Genomic DNA, 27,300 nt, shown 5'->3' with positions numbered 1-27,300 from the left:
CACATCTCTGAGAAATCAAGCCGAGCCAGGCGTTAGGCGCTCTGGCCGTTCTGATTGACAGGGCGATCCTGCACCTTTGGGAGTGATTGACAGACAGTGGGACATCCTTATTAGACTCTCTTGTTTTCTCTGCTGCCATAATTGCTGACATTTATCCAGTGTTTCATGGTGTTTGCTAATGTATTAATGCAGCCACTCTCAGAGGGCTCCGCGCCCGTCGCCGAGTCTCCCGGCTTTTAATGGATTCTCTAGTTGACAGGCCCGTGCAGGCTTATTGGGGCCTGCTGGTTGCCGTAGCGACAGGGCTCAGTGATAAGCTGAGAGAGAGCCCCCTGTGATTGCTGTCTTTAGGTGACATTCAGTGGGCCTAGACTTTGTGAGGGGGACATGAGCTCTTTGGAGGAGAGACTGTGTAGGCGGTCTCTATCCATCGCCCTCTAATGACCAAATACATTTGCTAATGCTACTTTGAGTCAGGGCTAAAAGTAAGGCGGTCTGGTACCGTGTCCCAGCAAAATAGATAGTGGGGGGTTAGGCTCATGTTTTACCGGTACGACTATCACAATAATTCAAACAAAATGTCAAAAACTGTAGGCTATTACACAATTATTTCTCATTAGTGTATGTCAGAGGCATGAAAAATGAGCGAATGGACTTGAAAACAGGTGGTATAGCCTATGCTCCACATTTTGCGAAGGCAGAGATGGGTGGCCGACAACACGCTCGCGGACAGCAGTATACGCATACTTTCTGGCCTAATGACATTTGCCAAATGTCATTACACTTTTTGGTGTTTTGTGTAACAGATGTCTTCTATTCACCACTGTTTTAGATGATGAAATGTGCACGGGTAGCTTAGTAAAGGAGCCCTTTTGAAGTGATTATTTCACATTTGGAAGAGAACATGACTGGTTGTGTTTGCCACAATAAAAGGTAATAAGTTGTAAAAGTTCAATGTAAAATCTTTACGACCTGGCCCACACAGATCCTATGGAATTAATAGTGATTCTATATGTATTTCTATGATAAGGCCCACATTTACTTTGGTGCATGTGCGAGCACACACACAGGTCCCGTGCCGGGAAGACATATAATTTACTTTCACCCCTGCATTGATTGCTCTAATACATAACAATAAAAAAAATCATCCAAAGTGTTCCTCATTATCTTGGCCACTTCTTGGATCCCCTAGTCTGTGAGCATAGTGGTAGGCATGTGACAATAATGGAATTTGGAGTAATGTGGCAAATGGCCACAGTTGCCTTTTTCTTTCTTTTTTTTGAGCTTGAAATGCACCTTCTCCTAAAATTGAATTATTTAGTAGTTTGACGATTTATTTGAGTTCACGGTTATTGTCCATGATTGTCGGTTATACGATAATTGTGCCAGGGCTACATGGTGGTAAAACACCCCGCTGTTGATCCAGCAGCAGACCGGCATTCCTTTCCCACTGTGACTCTCTGTGGAGAAGCCGGTGATCAGAGTTGCCTGTGTGAACCTCACACACTTGGTGCAGGACCCCTGATCCTAATCAGGAGTGACATATCTGCAGCAGCAAGGAGGAACCTGAAAAGGGACCAACAGGTGTTTAGGGTGGGGCTTCTTTATTCTTTTCTTCTCTTCTCCTCCGTCTTTATTTTCTCTTTCTCAGGCTCTGTTGTCCCCCTTCATCAAAGAGTTGTTGAACAAGGTGCTATTGGGTCTCTGGGTGCCGTCAGTGCAGCTGTCAGTGGTAATTATCTCACTCACAGCCAGAGACCTAATCCAAACACTGCCTGAAAAAAAGAAACAGAAAGAGAATAAGAGAAAGAGGGAGAGAGGGAAAGAAAGAGAGCCAGCGAGGGGGGCTGAGAGAATTATTTCCCTGCATCGCTCCCCAATGCTTAGAAGCTTCAATGCAAGTGTTAATTAAAAGAATCCAAAAAAGAGGAGCTTGTTCATTGTGTAAGGATGGAAGAGAAGGTCAGTGTGGGGGGGTTAACCTCTCCCCTATGCCTTGCGGCGTTCCGTCACAGAGCTGTGGAGCTGCACTTGTCCCAAAGCATCAGTGGAAGGCACAGGGTCAAAGCTTGGCTTGGGTGAGCGCTCAACTTTTATTCCTTTTTTTGGGCACACATGTCATCCCTCCCCTCAAGGTCCCCCATTGACTGGGGAAGTGATCAACTTTATTTCTACACATATTAGGGCCTCGGAAGAGGAAAGCCTCTTATTGTCAAGGGGGTCCACTCGGCCGCTGTTAAATTCTCACGTTTGATTGCCACTCGATTGTCGAGGCTAGAGAAAAAGAGCATGGCATTCCTTCACATCTCAAAGCCGTCGTCGCTGTCCTGCTCAATGGGTCAGCCTCTCAAACCCCTGTGTCAATCATTTTCTATAACAGCACTTTGCTTTCTATGGTCCACTGTTTGGAAATGTGCTATTTCAAACCAACAACGTGTGTCAACCTAACTCAATTTACAGTCTAGAATATGTCCATCCAATTCCTTTTTATAAATTAATAAAATCAACATGGCTACATAATGTCTACACCATTTCCTATGACCGAAAACAGCTTCTTGCATCTCCGCCTGATACGGCAACTGGGGCCTAGCTCCCTGCCATCCAGAACCTCCATACCAGGCACACATTTTCAGACTCCAGCCACCCAGGCCATAGACTGTTCTCTCTGCTACCGCAGGACCCTGAACCAACAGGACCCTGAACAGCTTCTACCCCCAAGCCAAAAGACTGCGAAATAGTTAGCCACCTGACAATCTGCATTGACCTTTTTACAATAACTCACATATGCTGCTGCTACTGTTTATCTATCCTGTTGCCTAGTCACTTTATTCCTAGTTATATGTGCATATTTCCCTCAATTACCTCGTATCCCTGCACATCGACTCGGTACTGGTACCCTATGTATGTAGCAAAGTTATAGTTAAGCATTGTGTACTTATTACTTGTTATGTGTATAGACTGTTATTACTTTTCTATTTCTCTAATTACTTTTTTTCTGCATTGTTGGGAAAGGCCTCTAAGTAAGCATGTCACTGTTAGTGTACACTTGTTTACAAATCATGTGATTTTAATAAAATAAAATTGTACTTACCCTGGCACCTCCATTACCTTGTACCCCTGCACATCGACTCAGTACTGGTACTCCCTGTAAATAGCTTGTTATTCTTACTTGTTATTGTTATTAGTTATTTACTGTATATTTATTCCTCGTGTCACTGTTTGTATTAAAAAATATATATCATAATAATCTTTAACTCGTTATTGTTGGAAAAGGACCCGTAAGTAAGCGTTTCAGTGTAAGTCTACACCTGTAGTTTAGGAAGCATGTGACAGAACGTTTTATTTGATTATACAAGGATATTTAACCCGCTAAAGAATTAGTGTGGGTAGATTTTTGTTATATGAACAATGTAAGGTAATTATGCTAAGTTTTCTACCTAGGTGTTCCAGTGCTCTTTAGTTGTCTCAGCCTAGGCCTCTTCTGTAATGTACATTTAGCTTTTAATTAGTTGTGAAAGACGAACACTATCTGCCATGTCATTATGTGTGGGCCGTGGAACTCACAAGGCCACATAGGAAGGCCATGACTAGAAGATGAATGACTTCGGCTGCTTCTTCTACACGGCTTTTCTGCTTCTTCCCCTGGCCCTGTGCTGCACAGCAGGGAAATGGGTATGGACCACGGCAGGATATTGCTCATGATTTATTTGTCAAAGGAATACTGTGTTTCTGGTGTTTTTTGCTTAGCTGTTTAGCTAGTGGGAATTTGAAGTACAATGGTCAAGAGAGAACCTTATTTCTAGCGCCAGAAGTAATTAACAGTAAATTCTCAAATGACTGATGGCTCTCTCTGATATTTGGGCATGTTGTTTTTATAAGCCAGAAAAGCATGTGGTGACCGAGGACGAGTGGTTACGCTATTTTTCTGGCTGAATCACTTTAAAAGAGATGTGGAAATCTCCAGCAGTCACTCTGCTTTTGAAACTCAATTGCTGTTGCATGGAATTGGCTCCTGATTCAACAATTCCCAGCTGGTCTTTGTTGGCTATAGCACCTGACAATAGCAAAGATTTCCACCCCCTGCTGTTGACTGCCAGGGACTCTCCCTTTTATCTGTCAGTGTGTCAATCACAGCATTCTGTTTAAACCTCCAGTTAATGCCACGCGTTTCTCAAGCGGTGAACGAGTAGGTTAATACATTTTTACAGTATTAATGAACTACAGTCCATGAGTGATGACTTGGTTTGCTAATGTTGATTATGAACAGATTAAAACACAGTATTGCTGAGTAGCGATTGTTTGTGACAATGCTTTTATTCATGATCTTTGATATTGTCAGTGATGGTTTTTCGTTGTGGTCAGATTCAGATCGGCCTTACATGCGCTCACTTCTGTTTTAGACTGTCATACTTAAAAATGAAATAATGAAAGCCTTTTAACACATGCCGTATTGATTTATGGCTGTGATCATCCCTTTCTCGGAGGGCAGGTTAGTGAGCAACACTGAGGTAAAAAGATGGCTGCTAGTGTTGCACAGTATACTGAAACGTTTGTACCTTTTTGATACTTGAACACGAAAAACGATTCAGTATTCCAATTTGTTACTTTTGGTACTTCTGTCATGTGTGTCACGTCGTCTACTGATTTTGAGAGAGGATCAAGTCAATCAGCGCAGCCAAATTCCCCTTATTATAACGCACCGTGCCTGCTCCACTTACTGCTAGCTCTATCCTGTCCTGAGAAACCACTGCACTGGGAGTCGGCTGCATAGAAGTTAACACACTTAAATAATGCAACATGGCATGTAGAATTGTTTAAATTGTTAATTACTGTTCACAAAACAATGTCCGTTACCGTCTAGAAACTTTACAATCAGTGCCGTATTAAGAAATCATAGGCCCTGGGGATTTGTTTTCTTAATAGGTCTCATGCCCCCCTTTCTGGCACACCATTTTCTGTAAACAAATATGTGCACCAAGACGCATTTCGATGCGTGGTAAATTTACTGTTGAAGAAGAAGCCCCTTTATAATAAAGCCATCAACGTTTGCCATGTGTCGTAGGCTACAGTTGAGCGGAGGCGTTTTTACAATTTCCACACGTGAGGATTATTTTTTTTTGGCCTGGTACATAACATTAATTATTGTTTGTGATATGCAAACCAAAACACTAAATGTTGCTTATTGTCACCAAAAAAGTGATTTATTAATTTCCTCTCCCCGCCTCATCTCTGTCAAGATAATCTTTGCTCTAGCCTCGAACTGACTGTGTGTGAATGATGTCATAGGTCTTAGACTGCACACATTTTTATGAAGGGAGAGATGGCTTCTTCTATGCAAATGTTGTTGATCAATACAATAAAAAAGTCCCAAATGTAGCCCAATGAAATCAGCCAAAACAAGCTCAATAACTCAATGCATGCACACACTCCTATTGAATATACATTCACCTATATTATTAGGCCTCTGCTACATCTTGATTTACCCAGTTTATCAGTAGAGATTTACCATTTAAATACATTATTACTGTTATGTTTTTAGATTTGCTAACTGTCAATTTACTGTATAATTGATTCATTAATAATGCATCTTGATGCAAAATCTTGATGATATTGAACTCAAGATCTGTCTGGATCAAGTGCCATTCTGTGACTTTGGCTAATATTATTTTTGTGGCCGTGGTATCATTTTGTTATCTCATATCGTGATACTAAACCTGGTTTAGGTATCGAAGTCAAAATTCTTAGATCGGGACAACACATGGGTACTGGGGTACCATCACTCTCCTTAGCCTCTACCCTATCCCTTGGTCTAGCCGTATAGACCGTCTTTAATGAGTCCCACCTCTGTGGTAGGTGACATTTACAGGGTCTATAGTTAGGTTGTCCATAAACCATGAATATATATTCCCCATAACAGGCTGGATAAACTTTGCTTTCTTCTAATCATATCAGAAAATCTAAATGATTTATCTGTGAATGCTGAACTTGGATCTATTTCTCCCTTGACTCCTCCTTTCAGTGGGGTCCGAATTTGACACCCTTGATAAGGATGACCAAAGAATTACTGTATATAATATAAGGTTGAATCATACTATACCGGCTCCGGCGCTTGTCCGATATGGCAGGGCTTGCAAATTATTAGACTACAAAGGGAAGCACAGCCGCGATCTGTCCAGTGAATCAAGCCTACCAGACAAGCTAAATTACTTCTATGTTCGCTTCAAGGTAAGCAACAGTGAAGCATGCATGAGATCACCAGCTGTTCCAGACGACTGTGTGATCACGCTCTCCGCAGCCGATGTAAGACCTTTTAAACAGGTCAACATTTGCCAGGCCTCGGGGCCAGACGGATTACCAGGACGTGTACTCCGAGCATGCGCTGACCAACTGGCAGGTGTCGTCACTGACATTTTCAACCTCTCCCTGTCTGAGTCTGCAATGCCAACATGTTTCAAGCAGACCACCGTAGTCCCTGTGCACAAGAAAGCGAAGGTAACCTGCCTAAATAACTACCACGTAGCACTCAGGTTGGTAGTCATGAAGTGCTTTGAGGCTGGTCATGGCTCAAGACACCATTATCCCAGAAACCCTAGACCCACTCTAATTTGCATAGCGCCCCAACAGAGCCACAGATGACACAATCTATTTTGCACTCCACTCTGCCTTTTCCCACCTGGACAAAATAAACACCTCCGTGAGAATACTATTCATTGACTTCAGTGCAGCGTTCAACACCATGGTGCCCGCAAAGCTTATCACTAAGCTAAGGACCCTGGGACTAAACACCTCCCTCTGCAGCTGGATCCTGGACTTCCTCATGGGCTGCCCCCAGGTGGTAAGGGTAGGTAACAAACACATCTGGTAGGCCTGATCACAGTGGTAGGCCTGATCATGACAATGATGTGAGAGCCGGTAGGGAGGAGGTCAGAGACCTGGCCTTGTGGTGCCTGGATTACGACCTCTCCCTAGATGATTGTGGACCACAGGAAAAATGGAGCACCGAGTACATCCCCATTCACATCGACGGAGCTGTCAAGCTTCAAGTTCCTTGGTGTCCACATCACCAACAAACTATCATGGTCCAACACACTAAAACAGTCGTGAAGAGGGCACTACAAAGCCCTTCAGGAGACTGAAAAGATTTTGCATGGGTCCTCAGATCCTCAAAAGGTCATACCACTGCCTGGTATGGCAACTGCTTGGCCTCCAACTGCAAGGCACTACAAAGGGTAGTGCGTACGGCCCAGTACATCACTGCCATCCAGGACCTCTATACCAGGCAGTGTCCGAGGAAGGCCCTAACAATTGTCAAAGACTTCAGCCACCCTAGTCAGACTGTTCTCTCTGCTACCTCACTGCAAGTGGTACCGGAGCGCCAAGTCTAGATCCAAGAGGCTTCTACCCCCAAGCCATAAGATTCCTGAACAGCTAATCAAACGGTTACCCATACTATATGCATTGTCTCAGTATTTTTAAATTGTTTATTTTATACAGCCATTTTTGCTCCTCTTTATCAACGGTGTCAGTCATTTCGGACCCCACTGTATATTTATACTGAAATAAAATAAAGTATGTGGACACCCCTTAGTGGATTCTGCTATTTCAGCCACACCCGTTGCTGACAGGTGTATAAAATTGAGCGCACGGCCATGCAATCTCCATAGACAAACATTTGCAGTAAAATGGCCTTATTGAAGAGCTCAGTGACTTTCATCGTGGCACCGTTATAGGATGCCACCTTTCCAACAAGTCAGTTTGTAAAATCTCACTACCAAGTTCCAAACTGCCTCTGGAAGCAACATCAGTACAATAACTGTTCGTCAGGAGCTTCGGAAAATGGATTTGTATGGCCGAGCAGCCGCACACAAGATCACCATGTGCAGTGCCAAGCATTGGCTGGAGTGGTGTAAAGCTTGCCACCATTGGACTCTGGAGCAGTGGAAACGCGTTCTCTGGAGTGATGAATCACGCTTCACCATCTGGCATTCTAATGGATGAATCTGTGTTTGGCGGATGCCAGAAGAACGCTACCTGCCCGAATACATAGTACTAACTTTAAAGTTTGGCGGAGGAGGAATAATGGTCTGTGGCTGTTTTTTGTGGTTCAGGCTAGGCCCCTTATTTCCAGTGAAGGGAAATCTTAATGCTACAGCATACAATGACTTTCTACATGATTCCTGGTTCGACTCCGGGTATGGGAATGCCTTTTGGGGGCGGCAGGTAGCCTAGTGGTTAGAGCGTTGGGCCAGTAACCGAAAGGTTACCCCATCGAAAACCCCATCGAAAACCTTATGGATTAATTGGAACGCCAACTGCAAGCCAGTCCTAATCGCCCAACATCAATATCCAACCTCACTAATGCGCTAGTGGCTGAATGTAAGCATGTCCCTACAGCAAAGTTCCAACATCTAGTGGAAAGCCTTAACAGATACCTGAAGGCTGTTATAGCAGGTCGTGATTTTGTAATGAGACGTTTGATGAGCAGGTGTCCACATACTTTTGGTCATGTATTGTATAAATGCAACATGCAACAATTTAATTTTTTTAAACTTAATTTCTGTTCATATAAGGAAATCAAGGCAAATTGTAACCTCAACTTGTGAAATCTGTGGCATTTTGTTACAGAATTGCACATTTTATAGGGCATTCTGTTGTCCCCAGCACAAGGTGCACCTGTGTAATGATCATGCTGTGTAGTGATCATCTTCTTTATGTCAGGTGGATGGATCATCTTGGCAAAGGAGAAATGTTCACTAACAGGGATGTAAACAAATGTGTGCGAAAAGTTTAAGAGAAAAGGTTTTTGTGTGCATGGAATATTTATGGTATTTTTTTTATTTTTTATGCTTTACATGTTGTGTTTTATTTTTGCTCAGTGTATTTTAAAGGTTAAAATTGGAATGAATAGATTAAGTTCATTCAGATTTTTTATTGTAAATATTTTTTACTGATCTCAGTGATTTCTATCCCCAGATGACACTAGCTGCCTCTGGAATCAGCTACCCCTGCCATCACCTCGGTGTGTGTCGAAGGTCCTCACCAGCCAACACCCGGGAGCCAACAGAAGAGGTAGAGCGAGAGAGAGACACACACACACACACACACACACACACACACACACACACAGTTTATTTGGCCTTCTTTTACATTTTCTATTGTGTTTTGATAGGTCAACAATACTGAAGTGAATGTGTTTATACAGTGCGCAGATGTTCACATGGTAAGTGACAGCGAAGGGGATGACTTTGAGGATGCATCTGAATTTGGAGTGGACGAATCAGAGATGTTCGGAATGGGGACTTCTACAGGCAGTCGGAAAGCCCCCTTGAGTACGTACCTCACTGAGTGTGATGCTGCCACTCGATTCAAAAAGCTTGATTTATTGTTTATCGTTCTGTTATTAAGCTAATGCTTTTTACTCTCTGCAGTGCCAGAGAACACTGAAAATGAAGTTGATGCCTTAATGCACTTTACTGCTGAATTTACCACAAGGTAGGTTTTTAGTATTGTTTTATCGTTAGCATCAAAAGGGGTCAGTGCTTCTCAAAAGATGTGGAAGTTCATGCATTCTTGCTTATTGATCTATCTCCTTTTTGTGTTTGCTGCAGGTATGGAGAATGTCATCCAGTGTTCTTCATTGGGACTTTGGAGGCTGCATCTCAAGAGGCCTTCTATGGCAAAGCCAGAGATGTAAGTAACAATACAGGAGCCTGTCTCGGTAGTATGATTTACAGGTTTACAGGACATGATACTATACGACCGTTGTCAATGTTTATTTATTTTTTGAAATACTTGGATGGTTTTTGAAATAAAAAGTTGGAGTGTTTGTTCAAAAAGAGCCACCATTTGATTCCTCTCATAAAGCTCATAAAATTTGCTTCACGACAGCTGCCACTTTATTTTTAGCCCACAATTTTTCTTCATTTTTCTGCTTTGTCCTTTTAACGAGGGTTGTATCAACTGACAGCTTGTGTGGATTACTGTCTTATTAGAATGGGAGAACACAGCAAGATGTTTGGGGGGTTTTAGACCATGAGGCAGAGGCTCGGTTGGCGTCTTGCCTGTCTCCCAGCTGATATCCTCTTTGCTAAGCCAGTGCAATATGGCCCCCTCGCTGTGGATATCCTCTCTGTGGTATAGCCGGAGACTGTACATTGTGTCAATGAAAATAAACCAATATGAAGGGACACATGCAGCTGACCCCCAGCTCTGCCTGTAGGCCTGGAGGAGATGAGACTGGAGAAACGCACACGCATTTGACTCCCAATGATGTGACCATTGGGTGTCAACTATACCTCCCCAACCACCACCACCGTCCTCTTGACAAAATTGGTCTAAATCGCTCCCTTCTTGTCATTGCAACTAGTTGTTCATTAAGTGGATATTGGAACGGTGCACATTTCAGGAGAAGGGGGGCCGTGGAGAGATTTTGCTCCGTCTCAAAGGCTGACGGGCTAATCACTAAGTAAAACACTACATTTGATGAAGTGTTTCTGGAGGGGGAGATGCGCCTCAATCCAGCCTTAATGAAAATGCTTTGGGCTGCTGAGCCCTCCAGGGGATCAGCAGTAAGGCTCTTCAGACAGGCCACCCATCACTGCCAAGGCTCTTCTTAAATCCCCTTAACGGTGTGGTTAATCGGAGTAACCCTGCTCTCACTCGCACAAAGACACGCATCAAAATTCATAGCAGTGCCGGGGTGAGGGTTTTATCACACTCAAGTATCCTCTTAAATCCCCCGTAATTTAGCAAAAGAGCAATGAGGGGGAAAGAGGAGAAATCGATACCAGGTAGGGAAATGGATAAACATATTTTCATTCATCCCTCCCTGCTCTGGTGAAAGTGATCATTTTAGTGGCTTTTAATATTTTCATTTGTTTCTACTAGAACAGTTCCAGTCAGGTGAACTGAAGCCCAGCTGAATATTTAGACTATTAGTTTCAACTGTGTAAAGACTATTATTTTAATGCAATTCTACAATTGAATGCTATTGCTTTGTATTCACTTCATTTTTGACCCTGTTATTGCGCCTAAAAAAAAAACATGAATTCAGAAGTGGTTAGACTAAATATAGCTATTAATACAAAATCATGTGTTTTCAATCGGTTCAATTATGTACCTACCATCTGTTAAAGCGTTGATCTGAATGTGTGTTTTCAGTCTGTGGGGTCAGGGGAGCAGTAATTTGAGGTCTTCATTTTGAAGTGTTTGCTTTTCTTGAGGCTGCTGTGGATGATCACTTTCACCCGTTTCCTCCACTCCCCAACACGGGATATAATTAAAAATGTCCTCCCACAACACAAGTACATAAACTGGCTGGCTGTCACAAATGAGATATGGTAGTGTGTTTATCAGGGGCCACAGTTATCAGGCAGGTGTATTTTTACCTTATCCTCTAATGACCCATACTACAGAAACAAAAAAAAACAAATGGCTGTTTTCTCACTGGTGTCATGTTGCATTCTCCTAACAATCCGTGTCTGTGTGACGTGGTTAAAGATGAGTTAGGTTCTACATTTTGTTCTCAGACTGGTCTTCATCTGCCAGTTGTCACTCTATTCAGCCCCCAGTGGAGCACCTGTGTGGGAGAATTCCTACTCATGTTGCAGATAATCATATGGTCAAGGCCGGACACAAAAAAGCAGCCGTATGTGAGCTGAGCCCATTCTGGTTGCCAGCTCCTGGCCAACGGCTACCTGGTTCACATGGCTCTGGTCTACACTAGAAGAGGAACAGACAAGAGTGAACACTGACAGGGTGCTGTGTGAAAATCACTACAGTCTGATTCACAGAACAGATCGGTTTTCTCAAGCTTCTTCACTCTCCTCCTCTTCCCCTTGTCTGTATGGTGAACAGGTGGGATGATTCACACTAGCAGCTTTTGGGTCACTTTCTAGCTCGGGTTGAACCTAGTAATTTAGTTTTACAGGCGATTTGTCCCTGCTTAGAAATGCACTACAAAAGATGAAACGTGAAAGAAGATGGGGAACAGTTAGAGAAGACCGTTTTAAGTAAAACAATGAACTTTGTGATTGGGTGTTATTAGAGAAGAGGGCTTGTCCCTTTTCTTTACAGAATGTATGTTTTTGAACCTACGGTTTGTGAAAATGTCCTCCGGAGACAGCACTTTCTATAAGTTGCAGAGGGACGAGTGTGTGTGCATGTCCATGCGCCTACGTGCACGTATGTATAAGATAATGAGTGTGTGCGTGTCTCATTTCGTCTTTTGTGAGAAGAAAAAAAAAAACTCTCCTCAAGGCTCCATTTGCTTGTCTTCTCAGCATGAGTGTTTAATCTTTTCAGGGCGTTCAATTGGGCCACTGAATTAGCCCCAAGCTCCTTCCCGCTAGGAACCAGGGAGCTTATTCTAAACCTCTAATCGCTGAGCAAACACAGCAGTGCTCTCCCACTCCTTTTCTACACAGGCCACAATATAGCACAACTTTCTTTTTACTTTCCCTCACTTTTCTGCCTGTGTGGATTTTGCTTTTGGTATATAGAGCAGCTCCTGAGAAATGAGCTCCTTCGAGTGTTGTAAGGAACATAGGGGGTTAGAAAGAAATTTGAGTGAGTGTTCTGTAATTTAGAGGGCTTTATTTCCTACATCATCCAAGAGAACCTTTTGTTTGTGGCTGTGTTTGTTTTTTAATGAGTTGTCAGTGAGTCTTGAGAATCTGTGGCTCATATGGTGTCTATCCATGGATTTAGAGCATTGTCAATATTGTCCGCTCCTGCTGTTAACCTGAGAAGGCCAATGGCATTTGGTGTAAAATAAAGTGATTTTGTCTGTTTTTGTTTTCTCATTGGCCGCCTCAAAGGAAGTTTTATTTACTCCCTGTTCATTTGATTTTGTGTGTTTTGCGTTTGACTGGTTTGGCCTTGTCTGTGAAAGCAGTCTCTTTACTCGCGGTCTCCTGTCGAACGACGTGCGAAAGCTGTATAAAACCTCTCCCTTCAATGATAATATAACCAGACTCTGAGCAAGGACACTTGTCTCCCCTTTCCAGTGCTGTGTTGGGTGAAGCCCCTGTTTCAGGGTCTGGCTGGTCATTAACTCATTGGCTTCTAAATCCTCACACCTCTAATGAAATACCTCTGCTGTCCGTTTCCACAGAGAAAACTGCTGGCAATCTACCTCCACAACGACGAGAGTGTGCTCGGCAACGTCTTCTGCTCCCAGATGATGTGTGCAGACTCCATAGTGTCCTATCTGAGCCAGAACTTCATCACATGGGCCTGGGATGTCACTAAAGAAGCTAACAAAGCCAGGTATGTCTAAGTATATGCCCTCATCACATCTCAGGAATCCACTACTGTAGAACAGACTGAATATTAGAGAATCTGAGAAGTGGATAATATTCAGCCCCCAGTCGCCAACTCCGCACCACCTTCTCTTTAACTCAAGCCCCTCTTCATCGGGAAGGGGGATGTGTGCTAACAAAAGCACTTGTGTTTGCAGTATGAGGCCCCAATTGGGCAATCTTCACTAATCTGCCTCAATGGAGGGTCAGTTCGAAATGAAGCTCACATGAAGTCTGCGTTGCCTGGGAGACCATATCTATTTACCCAAGGCTGAGGGAGTTGTCTTATCAACGTGACAACAACTTTATCTCTCCTCCGTAACTTCACAACAGTTAGTTTCCGATTCACAGCAGATTCCAACTCCTTCTTTCCACCTAGGCTGTGGCTGTTCCAGTATGTGACTCCTTGTGCTTAGCATTACCCAACTACACTCAAGCCTTCCACTCTTGACCCCAAAGCCAGGCTGGCCTCTCCCTGGCCTTGCTCTCCTCCTCCCCTAGCCAAGGGGGAGAATGAGGTTGCGGCCCAGGTGTGATGTCTGCTGTGGGGAGGATGGAGGAGGAGAGAGGGCCCGGCCGGTAGCCAGATGGAGGTTTGATTGGGGCACAGCAGCAGCCTCTTGCTCCGCGGCAGGCCCTAGATTTTCCTTCCACTAAACTTCAGGGCTAAGCCCACCCCCTGGTAGGAGGCGTTTACGAAAAACCGGGGGTGAGGCTCAGACACTGACCTCACTCCTTTTTTATTTCCTTTAAGGATATTCCTTCCCTCTTTCTGTACCCTTTCTCTCTTTGCTTCTTGCTTTTTGCGCCCAGCTGAGCCTTTTTATTGCAGATTAAAGGCAAGCAACATCTGGAGCTGTTTTCCCCAAGTTCTCACGCACCCATCTCTGCACCAGTATCCCTGCACATTGTAAATATGGTATTAGATCTAACCCTGTATAATAGTGTCTCACTTCTCGTGTTCTTATTTTTATTTCTCGTATGTTTTTGTTCTGCCTAATGTTATATATTTTTTTGTGCTACATTGATAATGATTATTGCTCTGTAAGCTCTGTTGGGTTTGGAGCTTGCAAGAAAGGCATTTCACTGTGACATTAACACTTGAAACTCTTAGGTTAATCCTGAGTCACTGATGATGGGCACGAGTCGCAGTGACTAACTATTAAGAAGGTATCCTAATTTCTAGGGCCTCATAGCGTAAAATGAGCCACTTAGGTTGCCTCTGTATTATCACAGTCCTCTTAGTTTAGTTATTAATTATTATGCATAAAGCCAGATCTGCTGAAAACATGCCAATTGTCACCCATGGGAAATGTCTTTGAAATACCACATGGACACTGAACCTCATACACAGCAAATATTGAACTTATTTATGAATAAATGTATAAATGAAACTACATCTTTCATTTTGTAATCTGTTTTGCTTTTGATTCTATGTTTTGACTGCCCACTTTCGTACCACATCTCGTCTATTTTAATGCATCATATGGTGCTGTACTGATCAATAATGGAATTGAACTCATTATTCAACACATTACCAGTGAAGGTTATCGTGCAGTCATCCGACTTTTTCATAAGCTCTGTGTAATCAAAACAAGAGAATATCCGGAGAAATACCATTTTCCATTCAACACGTCTGCACAGAAAGTGTCTGTTTTGTGTGAGTAGCGTCCGGTTCCTATTCCACGTGATTGACTAAAGCACACCTGGAGAGCTTGTTGGCTGCTCACTGGGGTGGGGTGGCAGCAGTCTCTCAAGATCTCACGCATGACTGATGTAAAGACGTGAACCTAACAGTCCAAGGAAACATGAACAATTTGTGCGGAGATAGTGAGCTGATTTAGAGCCTCTTTACACTACTTTGGCGACGCCACCTACACATAACAAAAATATAAACGCAGCATGTAAAAAGTTGGTCCCATGTTTCCTGAGCTGAAATAAAAGATCCTAGAAATGTTCCATACGCACAAAAATATTATTTCTCATTGTTGTGCACAAATCTGTTTACATCCCTGTTAGTGAGCATTTCTCATATGACAAGATAATCCATCGACCTGACAAGTGTGGCATATCAAGAAACTGATGAAACAGCATGGTCATTTCACACGTGCACCTTGTGCTGGTTACAATAAAAGGCCACTCTAAAATGTGCAGTTTTGTCACACAACACAATTTAATTTAATGTTACTTTCGCTACCATAAGCAACCGCCAACGTCCTTTTATAGAATTTGACCGTACGACCAACCGGCCTCACAACCGCAGACCATATGTAACCGTGCCAGCCCAGGACCTCACCTTCCAGCTTCTTCACCTGCGGGATCATCTTAGTCCAGCCACCTGGACAACTGATTCAACTGTGGGTTCGCACAACCAAATAATTTCTGCACAAACTGTCAGAAACCATCTCAGGGAAGCTCATTTGCATGCTTGTCGTCCTCAGAGTCTTGACCTGACTACATTTTGGTGTTGTAGCAGATTTCAGTGGGCAAATGTCCATCTTCAATGGCCACTGGTATGCTGGAGAAGTGTGCTCTTCACGGATGATTCCTGGTTAACTGTACCGGGCAGATGTATGGCGTCGTGCGGTTTGCTGATGTCAACGTTGTGAACAGAGTTAACCATGGTGGGTTATGGTATGGGCAGGCTGTAAGCTTCGGACAACGAACACAATTGCATTTTATTGATGGCAAAATTCCGTGAAGAGGTCCTGAGGCCCAGTGTTGCGGCATTCATGCACTGCCATCACCTTATGTTTCAGCAATGACCTGGGGAATAGTTACAGGGGAGAGGGGATGAATGAGCCAATTGTATGCTGGGTATGATTAGGTGGCCATCCCCACATACCTCTGAGTGGTACAAGGTAAAGGCACCACATGTCTCTGTAAGAATTACCTTAATACCAGAAGACAGCATTTTTATGAAAGGCTTTCAAAATATCCAGACATTTGTGAATTATTGCATTAATTAAGAAACTGTGCAACACTATTAGCAATATGGTTTGGATGAGAAGCTCCTGTATAGTTTGAATTGTTATCCTTATTTTGTTTGTCTATACATTATGACATTTATGGCATGCGAATAGCTGCACTCGCACTTGAAACAGTAATGTTGCTTTGGCCACAACACATCCAAGGTACTCTTGGGCGATCTATCGTTTAATAGGGTATACCAAGGTATGATTTTCAATACAAAAATCTGTTTTTATTTTGGGGTGCAACAGCCTTGGAGGGACTGTTGGTGTGTTAACCTATTTAAAGGTCTTACTCGCATTGGCTGCAGAGAGTGAGATCGCACAGTTGTTCGGAACAGCTGGTGCGCTCATGCATGCTTCAGTGTGGCCTGCCTAGAAACGAGCATAGAGGGCGTTTAGCTCGTCTGGTAGGCCCTCGTCACTGGGCAGCTCTCGGCTTGGTTTCACATTGTGATAGTTTGCAAGCCCTGCCACATCCGACGAGCGTTAGAGCTGGCATAGTAGGATTCGATCTTAGTCCTTTATTGATGCTATGCTTGTTTGATGGCTAGTCGAAGGTCGTGGTGGAATTTCTTATAAGCGTCCAGGTTTGTGTTCCGCTCCTTGAAAGTTTAAGCTCTTGCCTTCAGCTCAGTGCGTATGTTTTCTGTAATCCAGTGCTTCTGGTTGGGATATGTACGTACGGTCATTTTTGGGACGGCGTCATCAATTAACTTATTAATGAAGCCGGGGACTGTGGTCGTCAACTCAATGTTATCGGATGAATCCCGAAGCAGAATCCAGTCTGTGCTAGCGAAATAATCCTGTAGTGTAGCGTTCGCCTCATCGGACCACTTCCGTATTGAGTGTGTCACTGGTACTTCCTGTTTTGGTTTTTGCTTGTAAGCAGGAGTATAGATTTGTGATAAGATTTGCCAAATTGCAGGTAAGGGAGAGCCTTGTTTGGGGGTCTGTGTGTGGAGTAAAGGTGATTTAGTTTTGTCACCAAGATACACAGGTGACATGCTGGAAAAATCTGATGTTGAAGAGATGTCACTGGACATATTTTACTAATGTAAATCCACCCTTCAAACCTGTAACTCTACCAAACCACCCAAAAAATACATTTCTTTAGGACCTTCGTAGGAGCGTAAATATCAGAACAGTTTCCCAAAACCATCGTTAGTGAAGTTTCCCTTGAAAACCCTTGTCATGTATTCACTGCCTCAGACCACTCATAGAACAGCGAAGTGCATTTTTGGGTGGGTGCCTTTTTTGTCCTTCCGCGTCACTTTATACACCGAAGATCATGATGTTCATCTGTCTTTCTGTGACCACTGATGACTTCAGAACTAATGTGACTACAAATACAAAGTTGCCATTTTCTTTTGCTTCAAATAAAAACTGAGATGACTGCATAAATAGCCTATATAAATAAGTAATATTAAAATGTCATGTTAATTCAGTTGAGTTCTATTTTGCTAATTTTAGGCTACTGTTGGTAATTTTATCTTCAATATATTTCATGTGTAACAAGGTGCGCAATGATGTACCAAATCTGGATTAGCATTAGAATAAACCACCTCAATATTTGAGACATCTCTAGGAGCTGATCTGTAGTCAATATTGTGGAATAAATCTAATTTTAAGGTAAAATTTGAATGGAGAAAGCTGATACGAGAGCAGCGCTGCATTTGATTTAAATCCTATCAGTACTGACACAAGCCTCAATGACACACTTAGCTAACGTTCTGTCAACATGCGTTTCCCAAAACACCATGCCATCTTCAGCCGTTGTAGGAAAGATGCATCGTTAAAACACTCCTAATCCTTACTTCCTAGCCTGAGACACAATTTTCATCCTTTATATGTGATGCTGTGTCAGTACTTGTTATTGTGCACCATATGTAGAAACATTTTCTTCACTTTTGGTTTACAAACTCAGGAGTAAAAAAAATCAAGCATTAGCCTTGTATGGTAGGTGTAAAAAAAAGAAAAAGGCTGTATTGTGTCCGATTACATAGTTGGTTCCTTGAAACAGGTTTTTAATGTTTTGGTTTGACTCCTGGGGTGTTTGATTGATTGGAACAAAAGGAGGTTGTTGTTTAAGGGAATTAAGATTGGGTTTCTCTGAAGGCCCTGATGATTGTTCCCAAGTCCTTGGTGACAGGTTAGAATTACCCCTTTCCATTCTTTTGGCCTGGCCATGGTTAGGCCTTTTCAGGGCCCTCTAGAGCAGGGACAAGGGCAGGGCATGGACATCATCTTAACTTCACTGTGTCAGGGGGAGAACCCCTCGCCTTAACCACAGTAGAATGGACAAAAGACAAGTCAGCCGCATCGTCAGAACTCATGAGCAACTACATGAGCTAGTTGGTGTTGACTTAGGGTTTGAGTAATGTTGGGGTTAAGGATTGTGGTTGAAATGACCTTGTTTCTCCTGGAATGCTGATGGAGATTGGTGTTCATGCTTCCCATGGTTAAGCATTGAGCCACCGTTGTTCCATTGCACAGTTTGAAAAGTAATGCAACTAGCTCTCTCAACTTTGAATTCATGATTAATAAGTAGCAGCCACGCCCAGACCACTCACTCCATCCCTCTCCTCTCTGACCTCGTCCTCCACCCATTCCATTACTCCTCTATTTTACCAGCCAGTTATTAAAGTGGATCTTATTAAAAGGCGAGTGAAAAAGCAAATCTATATTTGCATTCAGTCTATAGCGATTCATTAATATTATGACATTTACAGTGAGCTCCGAGGGCCTGCCTGCTACCCTTTTCATTCTAGTGAAATGTTAATTTAAAGTTCTGTCTTTGTAATGGAATAAGAAATCCTCTCTGCCCTATCAGTTCGTCACCGTTGGTGGGGAATACTAATTTGTCTGCCTGGCTTATTTAGACAGGGACCTCTCCTGGAAGATAAGGTTTTAAAGTCCTTAATGGAAACCTCCACCCAAAAACTATCTTTTTGGTATTTGTTTCATTAGTCCATTGTTGACATAGTCAACCCTGTATAGGGATGATTTCATATCTTGAAAACTTGAGTGCTGATAAGCAAAACATTTGATGCTAAATTGCATCGTACATGGATGATTTCATAACTTAACTTGAGTGCTGACAAGCAAGACATTTTGTGACTACGTCAACAATGGACTAATGAAACGAATACCAAAATAGTTTTTGGGTGGAGGTTTCCTTTACTGCTGTGAGCGGTGTACCAAGTGCTGTTCATTCAAGTGCTGTTCATGTGAAAAAATGTCTGTCCCGTCTTTTCCTTTCCCAGACTACTCACTATGTGCACGAGGCACTTTGGCAGTGTGGTGGCACAGACGATTCGGACATACAAGACAGATCAGTTCCCCCTCCTCCTTATTGTCATGGGAAAGAGGACATCAAATGAAGTTTTAAATGTTATTCAAGGTAATGACTGCATAAATCTCAACAATATCAATGGGTTGAACAATCACATTCTGGTTGAAAATACGTCTTGGAGAGCTCTAATATATGTTCAACCAAATTACTTTGACCCTCTGACAATGCTGAAATAGTCATGTATTTGTGATTTTAAAAAAAAAATAATAATTATCCCAAAAGGCATTTTAAAATTGTATTTCTTAAATGTCTTTTTTTTTACTATTCTTTCAAGGCAACACGACAGTGGATGAGTTGATGATGAGGCTAATGGGTGCAATGGAAATCTTCACAGCTCAGCAGCAAGAGGACATCAAGGATGAAGTATGTATGAGAGGAACTCTGAAAGCACACAGAGGAACAGAGTTAAGTGGGAGTAGATGTTTGAAATGTAAGCCATTATTAGGCCATGGCCACTGAAATATACCATGATTTGTTTCATCACAGGAGGCCAAGAGGGAGCCAATTATTGTGCCATTTGAGCCGATCTCTTATAATTATGCCATAGTTTGTCCGGGAGCTAAATGGGGACATGCTGAGACAAATCGGAATGCATTGTGACTGCCACCAGCTCCACTTAAGGCCAAGGCAAAGAATACATACTCTGTGAGGCCCTTTATCTGGGTCAGGGGAGTGAAAGCACAATTCATTTCCCTCCCATTTTGTTTTAGTTTACTGTGCCTAAGATCGTCACAATGGGAGCAGGATACAAACTCTTCTCTCTTTCACCCTTCTCTGTCTATTGCTGCTTTAATCCAATAGAAACTTGACAAACAAACTTCACTCTGAGAAGAAAGCAATGAAACAGAGGCGGTATTCTTTCATGTGAGGACAGGAATGTGGAGACAGTATGGCGGGGGTCCCTCTGTGTCAAAGACATTCACCTGACCTCATGAACGCTCTCTTTTCTGTGTCACAATGAATGGATTTATTTAACCATTCTCTCACTTTAGCAGATATTTACTCAACATCCAATAACCAAAGAAATGCATTCTTTAGGTAGTCCTCCTAAGCTGACTACACTAGACCATGCTTTCTCAGGCATATAGTTTGTGTTGTTAGTGATTTCAAATGACTCCATACCCTGTTTCTTTGTACTGTATAAACCTCTCATTAATCAGCAGTCTGGACGAGGTGACGTGTCATCAAGCTCAATCCAATGTGCTCAATACTTGGCGTAAACTTGTCACTGCGAGATGTCTTTGAATAACAGTACACATTCTCTCTCCGCTGACTTGTTTTTAGACCTTTCACTCTTGTTGATGGGATATAGATTTAGAGAATGAAATGGTCACAAGGTGGTTTCTGTTTCTGAGATGAAAGGCATCTGAAGCAGTGTAGTATAGTAGATTAAAACCGGAGATTGTCTCATGTTCTTCAGCAGAACTAGGCCTGGCTGGCTGGCTGGCTGGTTGACTGTCTTTCTCATTCCTCGACTCTGTCACATCATATGATGAGTTAGACTCCCACGGTGTTGTAACAATACTAGTTTAGTGACCTTTCAGTGGTTGATTTAGTTTTGTTACAGCATCTCAGTCACGGGAATCATCATTAGTGTTTTGCACACAGCCAGGGGGTAACTGTACGTGAGCCGATGAGTGTTGACACTTCTGTCTGTAACTGTGATTCCCATTAGGTTCTCATTGGATGCCTACCGTTTCAGAAAAATCCTTAAGACCAATAAGAAACAAGTGGTATGTACGCTATGTGCACATGTCACCAAGCTGTATGTCCTGTGTGACCAGACTGGATGCTACAGTAATATGCTTCATTCAGAGATGTATGAATAATTGACTAACAGGTTTTCATGGGGAGAAGCTCAGTTGAATGCCTTGCTATTGTCTTCGTAGATGCAAAGCAAATATGACAGCTTTTGCTGTGAACAGAAAATCTGTTATTAAATTAGCATACCATACAATTTGATTCTTAAATGATCAAAATGGCCTTTATGGGTCAGTCTTTTGATTCAACATTCCTCTTCTTGAATAGCTTTTCAATTTGGCATATTTAGAATGTTTCTGTTCATTATAAGAAGAGTAAGTCATTTTCTGTCAGAACTGACAAGCCATCTGTCTCCATAACAGTCACTGGTTGTGATAATTACACATGCCTGTCGGGCTTGAGGGAAATGTGAAGTGATAATGTCACAAATCAGGAGAACAAATTATCATGAGTGGGTAATGTACGATAGTGATTAATAACCTTAGGAATCTGCAACCACATCCTGTAAATTCCAGACCCTGTCTCTGCTGTGTGGTGAACTTGTCACTCCTAGTGCTCATCTGTTTCTCAAACATTAGAAAGTGCAATGACTTGCTAAATCACTTGACTACATGTACAATCTCATTGCTAAATATTTAACTATTTTGACACATTCGTAGGCTCAGTGTGCCTATATTAGTCAAATGCATTAGTACAGTATGTCACCATTTGGACCACATTGACGAGCGTTAAGGAGATTTTCTCGAGATATTCTAGAGCGGTATCGATTGTCAAGAGACATTATTGTAATGTAAAAAAAAAAGTCATTTCAAATGCTACCTCCGGAGGTCGCTCACGGCACTCGCCCGAGTGTTGCCCCCCTCCACGCAGGGCAGTGTAAACACAATTCTCTTTCAGCCCAACGCTCCTTCATTGTAAATCGTAATAGAGCAATGTTTTTGAAACTGATGAAATGTATAGGCATTTTCCTTATATTAGACACTTGTTTTGTTTTTTGAAATTGCAGTAAAAGACGGTTAATCTGAAATTGACTCTAGCTTTCAGGGAATTTCAGAACACGTCATTTATTTCAATGCAAAAGTGAGCAGGAACACAAGCATCAACTCCATAGTGAATTAACAACTTTTTCAGTTGCAAGTAGCTTTTTTTCATGTAATTATTTGCATGATATTGATTAAATTAAGCTAGGTTTGTTCCACTGGATGACGAAAAGCAATCTAGCAATTGTATCATTGGCTGACATTCACATTCAACTAACTAGCTAGCTAACATAGCCATTGTCTTACATCAGAGAGAGCGTTGATTCTGCCTACACGGTGGAGGGACAAGCGTCGGGGTGTGACGCCATCTGACGTGAGACAATGTAACTTAGCTTGCAAGTTATCTATGTGAGGATAATGCAGACATTTTGTTTAGTTTGCTATCTAGCTCTGTATAATATGAATGACTCTGTATGATAACATCACAGAACAATGAGCCAGATATTTCACAGGATGTATAAGTGTGAAGCATCCGGTTGGCGTTTCCACTCACTACCAAATATGGTGATTGAGAGGAAGCCCAGTGGCGCCAGTGGGAGAAGATGGAGCGAGATGGATTTTGGTCGACATTATGCAAATGTTCTCATCGATGAAACATTTTATCTCAATAGTTTTCTGTTCCCAAAACTATAATATGTTAGAGTGAACTACTTTTTGTGTTGTTTAGAAGGGCAAGGGCAAATGGAGTTATTGCACACGTGCACTTCAGAGTAGGTGTTTCCTAATGGAAATGTGCAAATCCTAGAATGCGCCAATAGGATCTCACCAGCTCAGGCTTGGCTCTGCCCCCCTCCTTGCTTCTATTGCTCACTTTGACTCATTTGTTCCCACTGGAAACAGCCTGTGCTCTATCCTGGGTTAGTTATAAAAATCTTTGATGACCGTTCTTGAACTTTAATTTTTTGCTATTTGAGAAAATTATTTTAGCTAACGTAAGCTAGCTAGCAGCTATGCCCCTTTGGCTGTTTGTCTTACAGCTAAACATATGAGTGTATGGACAAGGAAATAACCATTGAAATGCCCGCACATGCGTGTGTATTATTGCGTTATTCAGTGTGTGATATGGTAGATGCTAGGGTTGGGTGGAATGCATATTTCCATATCGTCATACTGTCCTTCTCTCATCCCGGGATTTACGGTGTTACCGGTTTAGTACACAAGGGGGCACAAAAACACCATTGTGCAAAATTGTCACAAGTAATAGCACATTTCCATGGAGGCTGCTAGCTAAATATGCTAACGAGTGCAAACGCAAATAAACTAATTGCAAAGTCAGGCAATCCAGCTCATAAAGTTATACATATGGAGGTAGGAGTTACCGAATGTCATTTTTGGTCAGTTTGGATATTTACAAATGAATGTGAACGAAAGACATTATGCAAATGTACAAAGTTTTGACTTATGCTTGTCTGAAGGAAGAACACTACTGTGTACATGCTGTGTCTGTCTGGAGTTGCTAAGGCAACGGGCCTGCATGCTCTGCTCATAGAAGATGGGGAGGAGCAGACAGGCCCAGAACAGAGAGGAGAAAAAGCTAAAGGAAATCAAGCTGCAGTGGCATTTGTACAGAACTCATCCAAAGGGTTTTGACTACTCAAATACTAACACCATATGATGCCGCGTCACCTTATTAATTCAGCCACTTACTTAGGTAACTACCAAGTTAAACTTAAGGGCCGTGTTAATGCAGAATTCTTCATTTTTTTCACACAGGGAAAAAAAGATAAACAAGAAATATCTTGATGCGTTTTGTAAGCGCAAATCTAAAATGCTTCTTATTGTAATTTCTGCTCGTTATCAAACGTATTTTGTGCTTCAATTGCACTTTTCCACTCAGAATGCCCTTTCTTGAATTCTCTTCTATCAGCAGACAGCGCTCTGCTCATTGATGTCGCTACTTTCTCATTTTCGCCAGCCTACATTCTACGGTAAAATGCTAGATTCATTTTAAGAAAAACATTAGGAAAAGCATTACACTTCTAATGACAATATAGCTATTTTCTGCAAAAATGTGTTGCGCTAATGTATTTTATGTGAAGGAAAACTATAGTTTCACATCCCTGATCACACTAATTAAGCAAAAACAACACGACTTTCAATGTTAACCTCTAGTGACACCCCATCCCGTGAACGGGACCGTTGTCATCATCTGACACTAATTAGCATAACACAACGGACATAAATATTCCTAAAAAATATTCCTATTCATGAAAATCACAAGTGATATATATTGAGACACAGCTTAGCCTTTTGTTAATCACCCTGTCATCTCAGATTTTCAAAATATGCTTACAGCCAAAGCTAGACAAGCATTTGTGTAAGTTTATCCATAGCCTAGCATAGCATTTTGTCCAGCTAGCAGCAGGTAACTTGGTCACGGAAATCAGAAAAGCAATCAAATTAAATATTTTACCTTTGATGAGCTTCGGATGTTTTCACTCACGAGACTCCCAGTTCGATAGCAAATGTTCCTTTTTTCCCAAAATATTATTTTTTGTAGGCGAAATAGCTCCGTTTGTTCTTCACGTTTGGCTGAGAAATCGCCCGGAAATTGCAGTCACGAAAACGGCGAAAAATATTCCAAATTAGCTCCATAATATCGACAGAAACATGGCAAACATTGTTTATAATCAATCCTCAAGGTGTTTTTCAAATATCTATTCAAAAATATATCCATCGGGACAATTCGTTTTTCAGTAGGTCCGATTGGAGTAATGGCTACCTCTGTATTTTACGCGAGAATCTCTCTGGGAGCATCAGGTGACTACTTGCGCAATGTAGCCGCCTACGGGTATTCTTCAACATAAATGCGTAAAACTACGTCACAATGCTGTAAACACCTTCGGGAATACGGAGAAAGAGTAATCTGGTTGATAGCCCATTCACTGCTCAATAGGGACGCATTGGAACGCAGCGCTTTCAAAACATGAGGCACTTCCGGATTGGATTTTTTTCAGGCTTTCGCCTGCAACATCAGTTCTGTTATACTCACAGACAATATTTTTACAGTTTTGGAAACTTTAGAGTGTTTTCTATCCTAAGCTGTCAATTATATGCATATTCTAGCATCTTGTCCTGACAAAATATCCCGTTTACTACGGGAACATTTTTTTTTTTTCAAAAATGAAAATACTGCCCCCTAGTCACAAAAGGGTAAACGCGACCCCTGTAAAAACACAGCTGTACTCCCATGTGCCCGCTTTCTCCCGTTCTGCTATTTACAAACAAACACGTGACTTGTCCAACTGTTCTGGGGAACTACTGTAAGCTTCATAATGTCAAATAATGTGACCGGTGAAATTGAGAAAGAGATCTCCTTTATCTCTTAAAGTATTGCACAAGTTAACTGCAGGTATTTACTTACAAAGTAGCTACAAATATGAACATGTATGGAAAAACTTCAAAGAAATAGTTTCTACGGTATTGACGATTGAAAAACCATCCCGTGGCTATTTCCAAATACCCCAGTTTACTGTATTTATGGTATACAGCTGTCGTGACGTGACTATCAATAATCTGACTTAATTTTCTCAACCTAATTGTTAATTGCTACATGATTAATTTAAAGCAAGTAACTCATTAGGAATTTTGGACACCAAGGGAAAGTTTAACAAGATACTATCTCCCGACTTAAACTCTAACGATATACAGATATCTCTTACATCAATAACAGTAAATTATTACATCAGTCTCATTCTGAACGTCGTACAATCCGTGGATACACAAGAACCCTAGCCCTTTAAATATTCAGTACTACACAAATGTATTTAATCATTTATTTAATCATTTATTTATTAACTAAATAACACAGAATACCCATACACAATTACATGATATTAACGTCCCTAGTGGACTAACACGATATTACGGCTTGTTACACAATGGAAAGGGGGGGGTGGGGAAAGATGGAGGGAGAGACAGTTAACTTTTCATTTGGAAGCAACGCTCACTGAAGTACAAATTCTTGCCACCCTAACCACTGCTCATTCGGATTAGAAATGCAATATATATTTATGTGTAGATGTGTTTCTCTGTTGAAACTAATCGTTCGGTCTATGGGTAGTGGCTCGATGTAAGTCTCTAGTTGTCCACCAGTGGTCACAATGTCCTTAGTTGTAGATATTCTCTGCTCTTGGAGTGTTCATTAAACTTGATACTTAAGATGTACCAGTGATAGTCTGAGATGGGGTTTCTTCCTTCCAACCTCGTGTCTTTAGTCAAAGTTCTAGGACAACTTTAGCATGCACAGCTGATCACCTGGTCTCCTAGGTGATCATCTTCACTGATGTTTTGGTGGAACGCTTCAGAGTTTCTAACCATTTCAACGTGTAGACCACCGTCATGTCTTTTGGTATCAACACCAGCAGTAACCCGGCATGTTTTGGTCTAATGTACATTTCGTTAGCGAGTCCTTTTAAACACTCTGGCCAAAGAGGGTGTTCCATCATGCTGGCACGAACTCTGAGCTCACTGGGGCGTGGCTACTGACTGGGCACAAGTTTAGATGAAAAACAGTTATCATTTAAAAGGCTAAAATCACAGTTATCTTCACAAAAGTATTGTCATATTTAATCATATCATTTTCACTACATTTATATGTCAACCTGATACATAGGTTGACATTTATGTGGCTCATCGTGCTCTAGAGGCTCCTTCTGGCGGGCCCGGTGCCTGCAGGCTGACTTCGGTCGTCAGTTTAACAGTTGCGGCTGGCTTCAGGGTTAAAACTTCTTGCTAATCAGTGGGATGCTAGTGTCCCATTTCGAAAACTTCCGGTGAAATTGCAGAGCGCCAAATTCAAGTGCACAAGTTCAATACATCAAAATAAAGCTTAACTTGTTGTTAATCCAGCCGCCATGTCAGATTTCAAAAAG

The 27,300-nt window shown here is 42.0% G+C and overlaps 1 protein-coding gene across 3 annotated transcripts in view; it reads left to right on the top strand.

The window, feature by feature from the left end:
- The window catches only part of LOC110521562 (FAS-associated factor 1), an 88,458-nt gene that overhangs the window by 41,634 nt on the left and 19,524 nt on the right, over window positions 1–27,300 (top strand). For 2 of the 3 annotated variants that reach the window (XM_021599185.2, XM_021599187.2), the window contains 7 exons: window positions 8,974–9,069; window positions 9,170–9,329; window positions 9,429–9,492; window positions 9,609–9,690; window positions 13,115–13,269; window positions 19,537–19,673; window positions 19,900–19,988. In XM_021599185.2, coding sequence (XP_021454860.2) covers window positions 8,974–9,069; window positions 9,170–9,329; window positions 9,429–9,492; window positions 9,609–9,690; window positions 13,115–13,269; window positions 19,537–19,673; window positions 19,900–19,988 — 783 coding nt within the window. The remainder of the gene's footprint in view (window positions 1–8,973; window positions 9,070–9,169; window positions 9,330–9,428; window positions 9,493–9,608; window positions 9,691–13,114; window positions 13,270–19,536; window positions 19,674–19,899; window positions 19,989–27,300) is intronic. The other variant, XM_021599186.2, reaches the window with a different exon arrangement.

Source organism: Oncorhynchus mykiss, chromosome 30 (assembly GCF_013265735.2).
Source record: "Oncorhynchus mykiss isolate Arlee chromosome 30, USDA_OmykA_1.1, whole genome shotgun sequence".
Taxonomy (NCBI): Eukaryota; Metazoa; Chordata; class Actinopteri; order Salmoniformes; family Salmonidae; genus Oncorhynchus; species Oncorhynchus mykiss.
The sequence above is the reverse complement of the archived record's forward strand: the minus strand, read 5'-3'. Positions and strand labels throughout refer to the sequence as shown.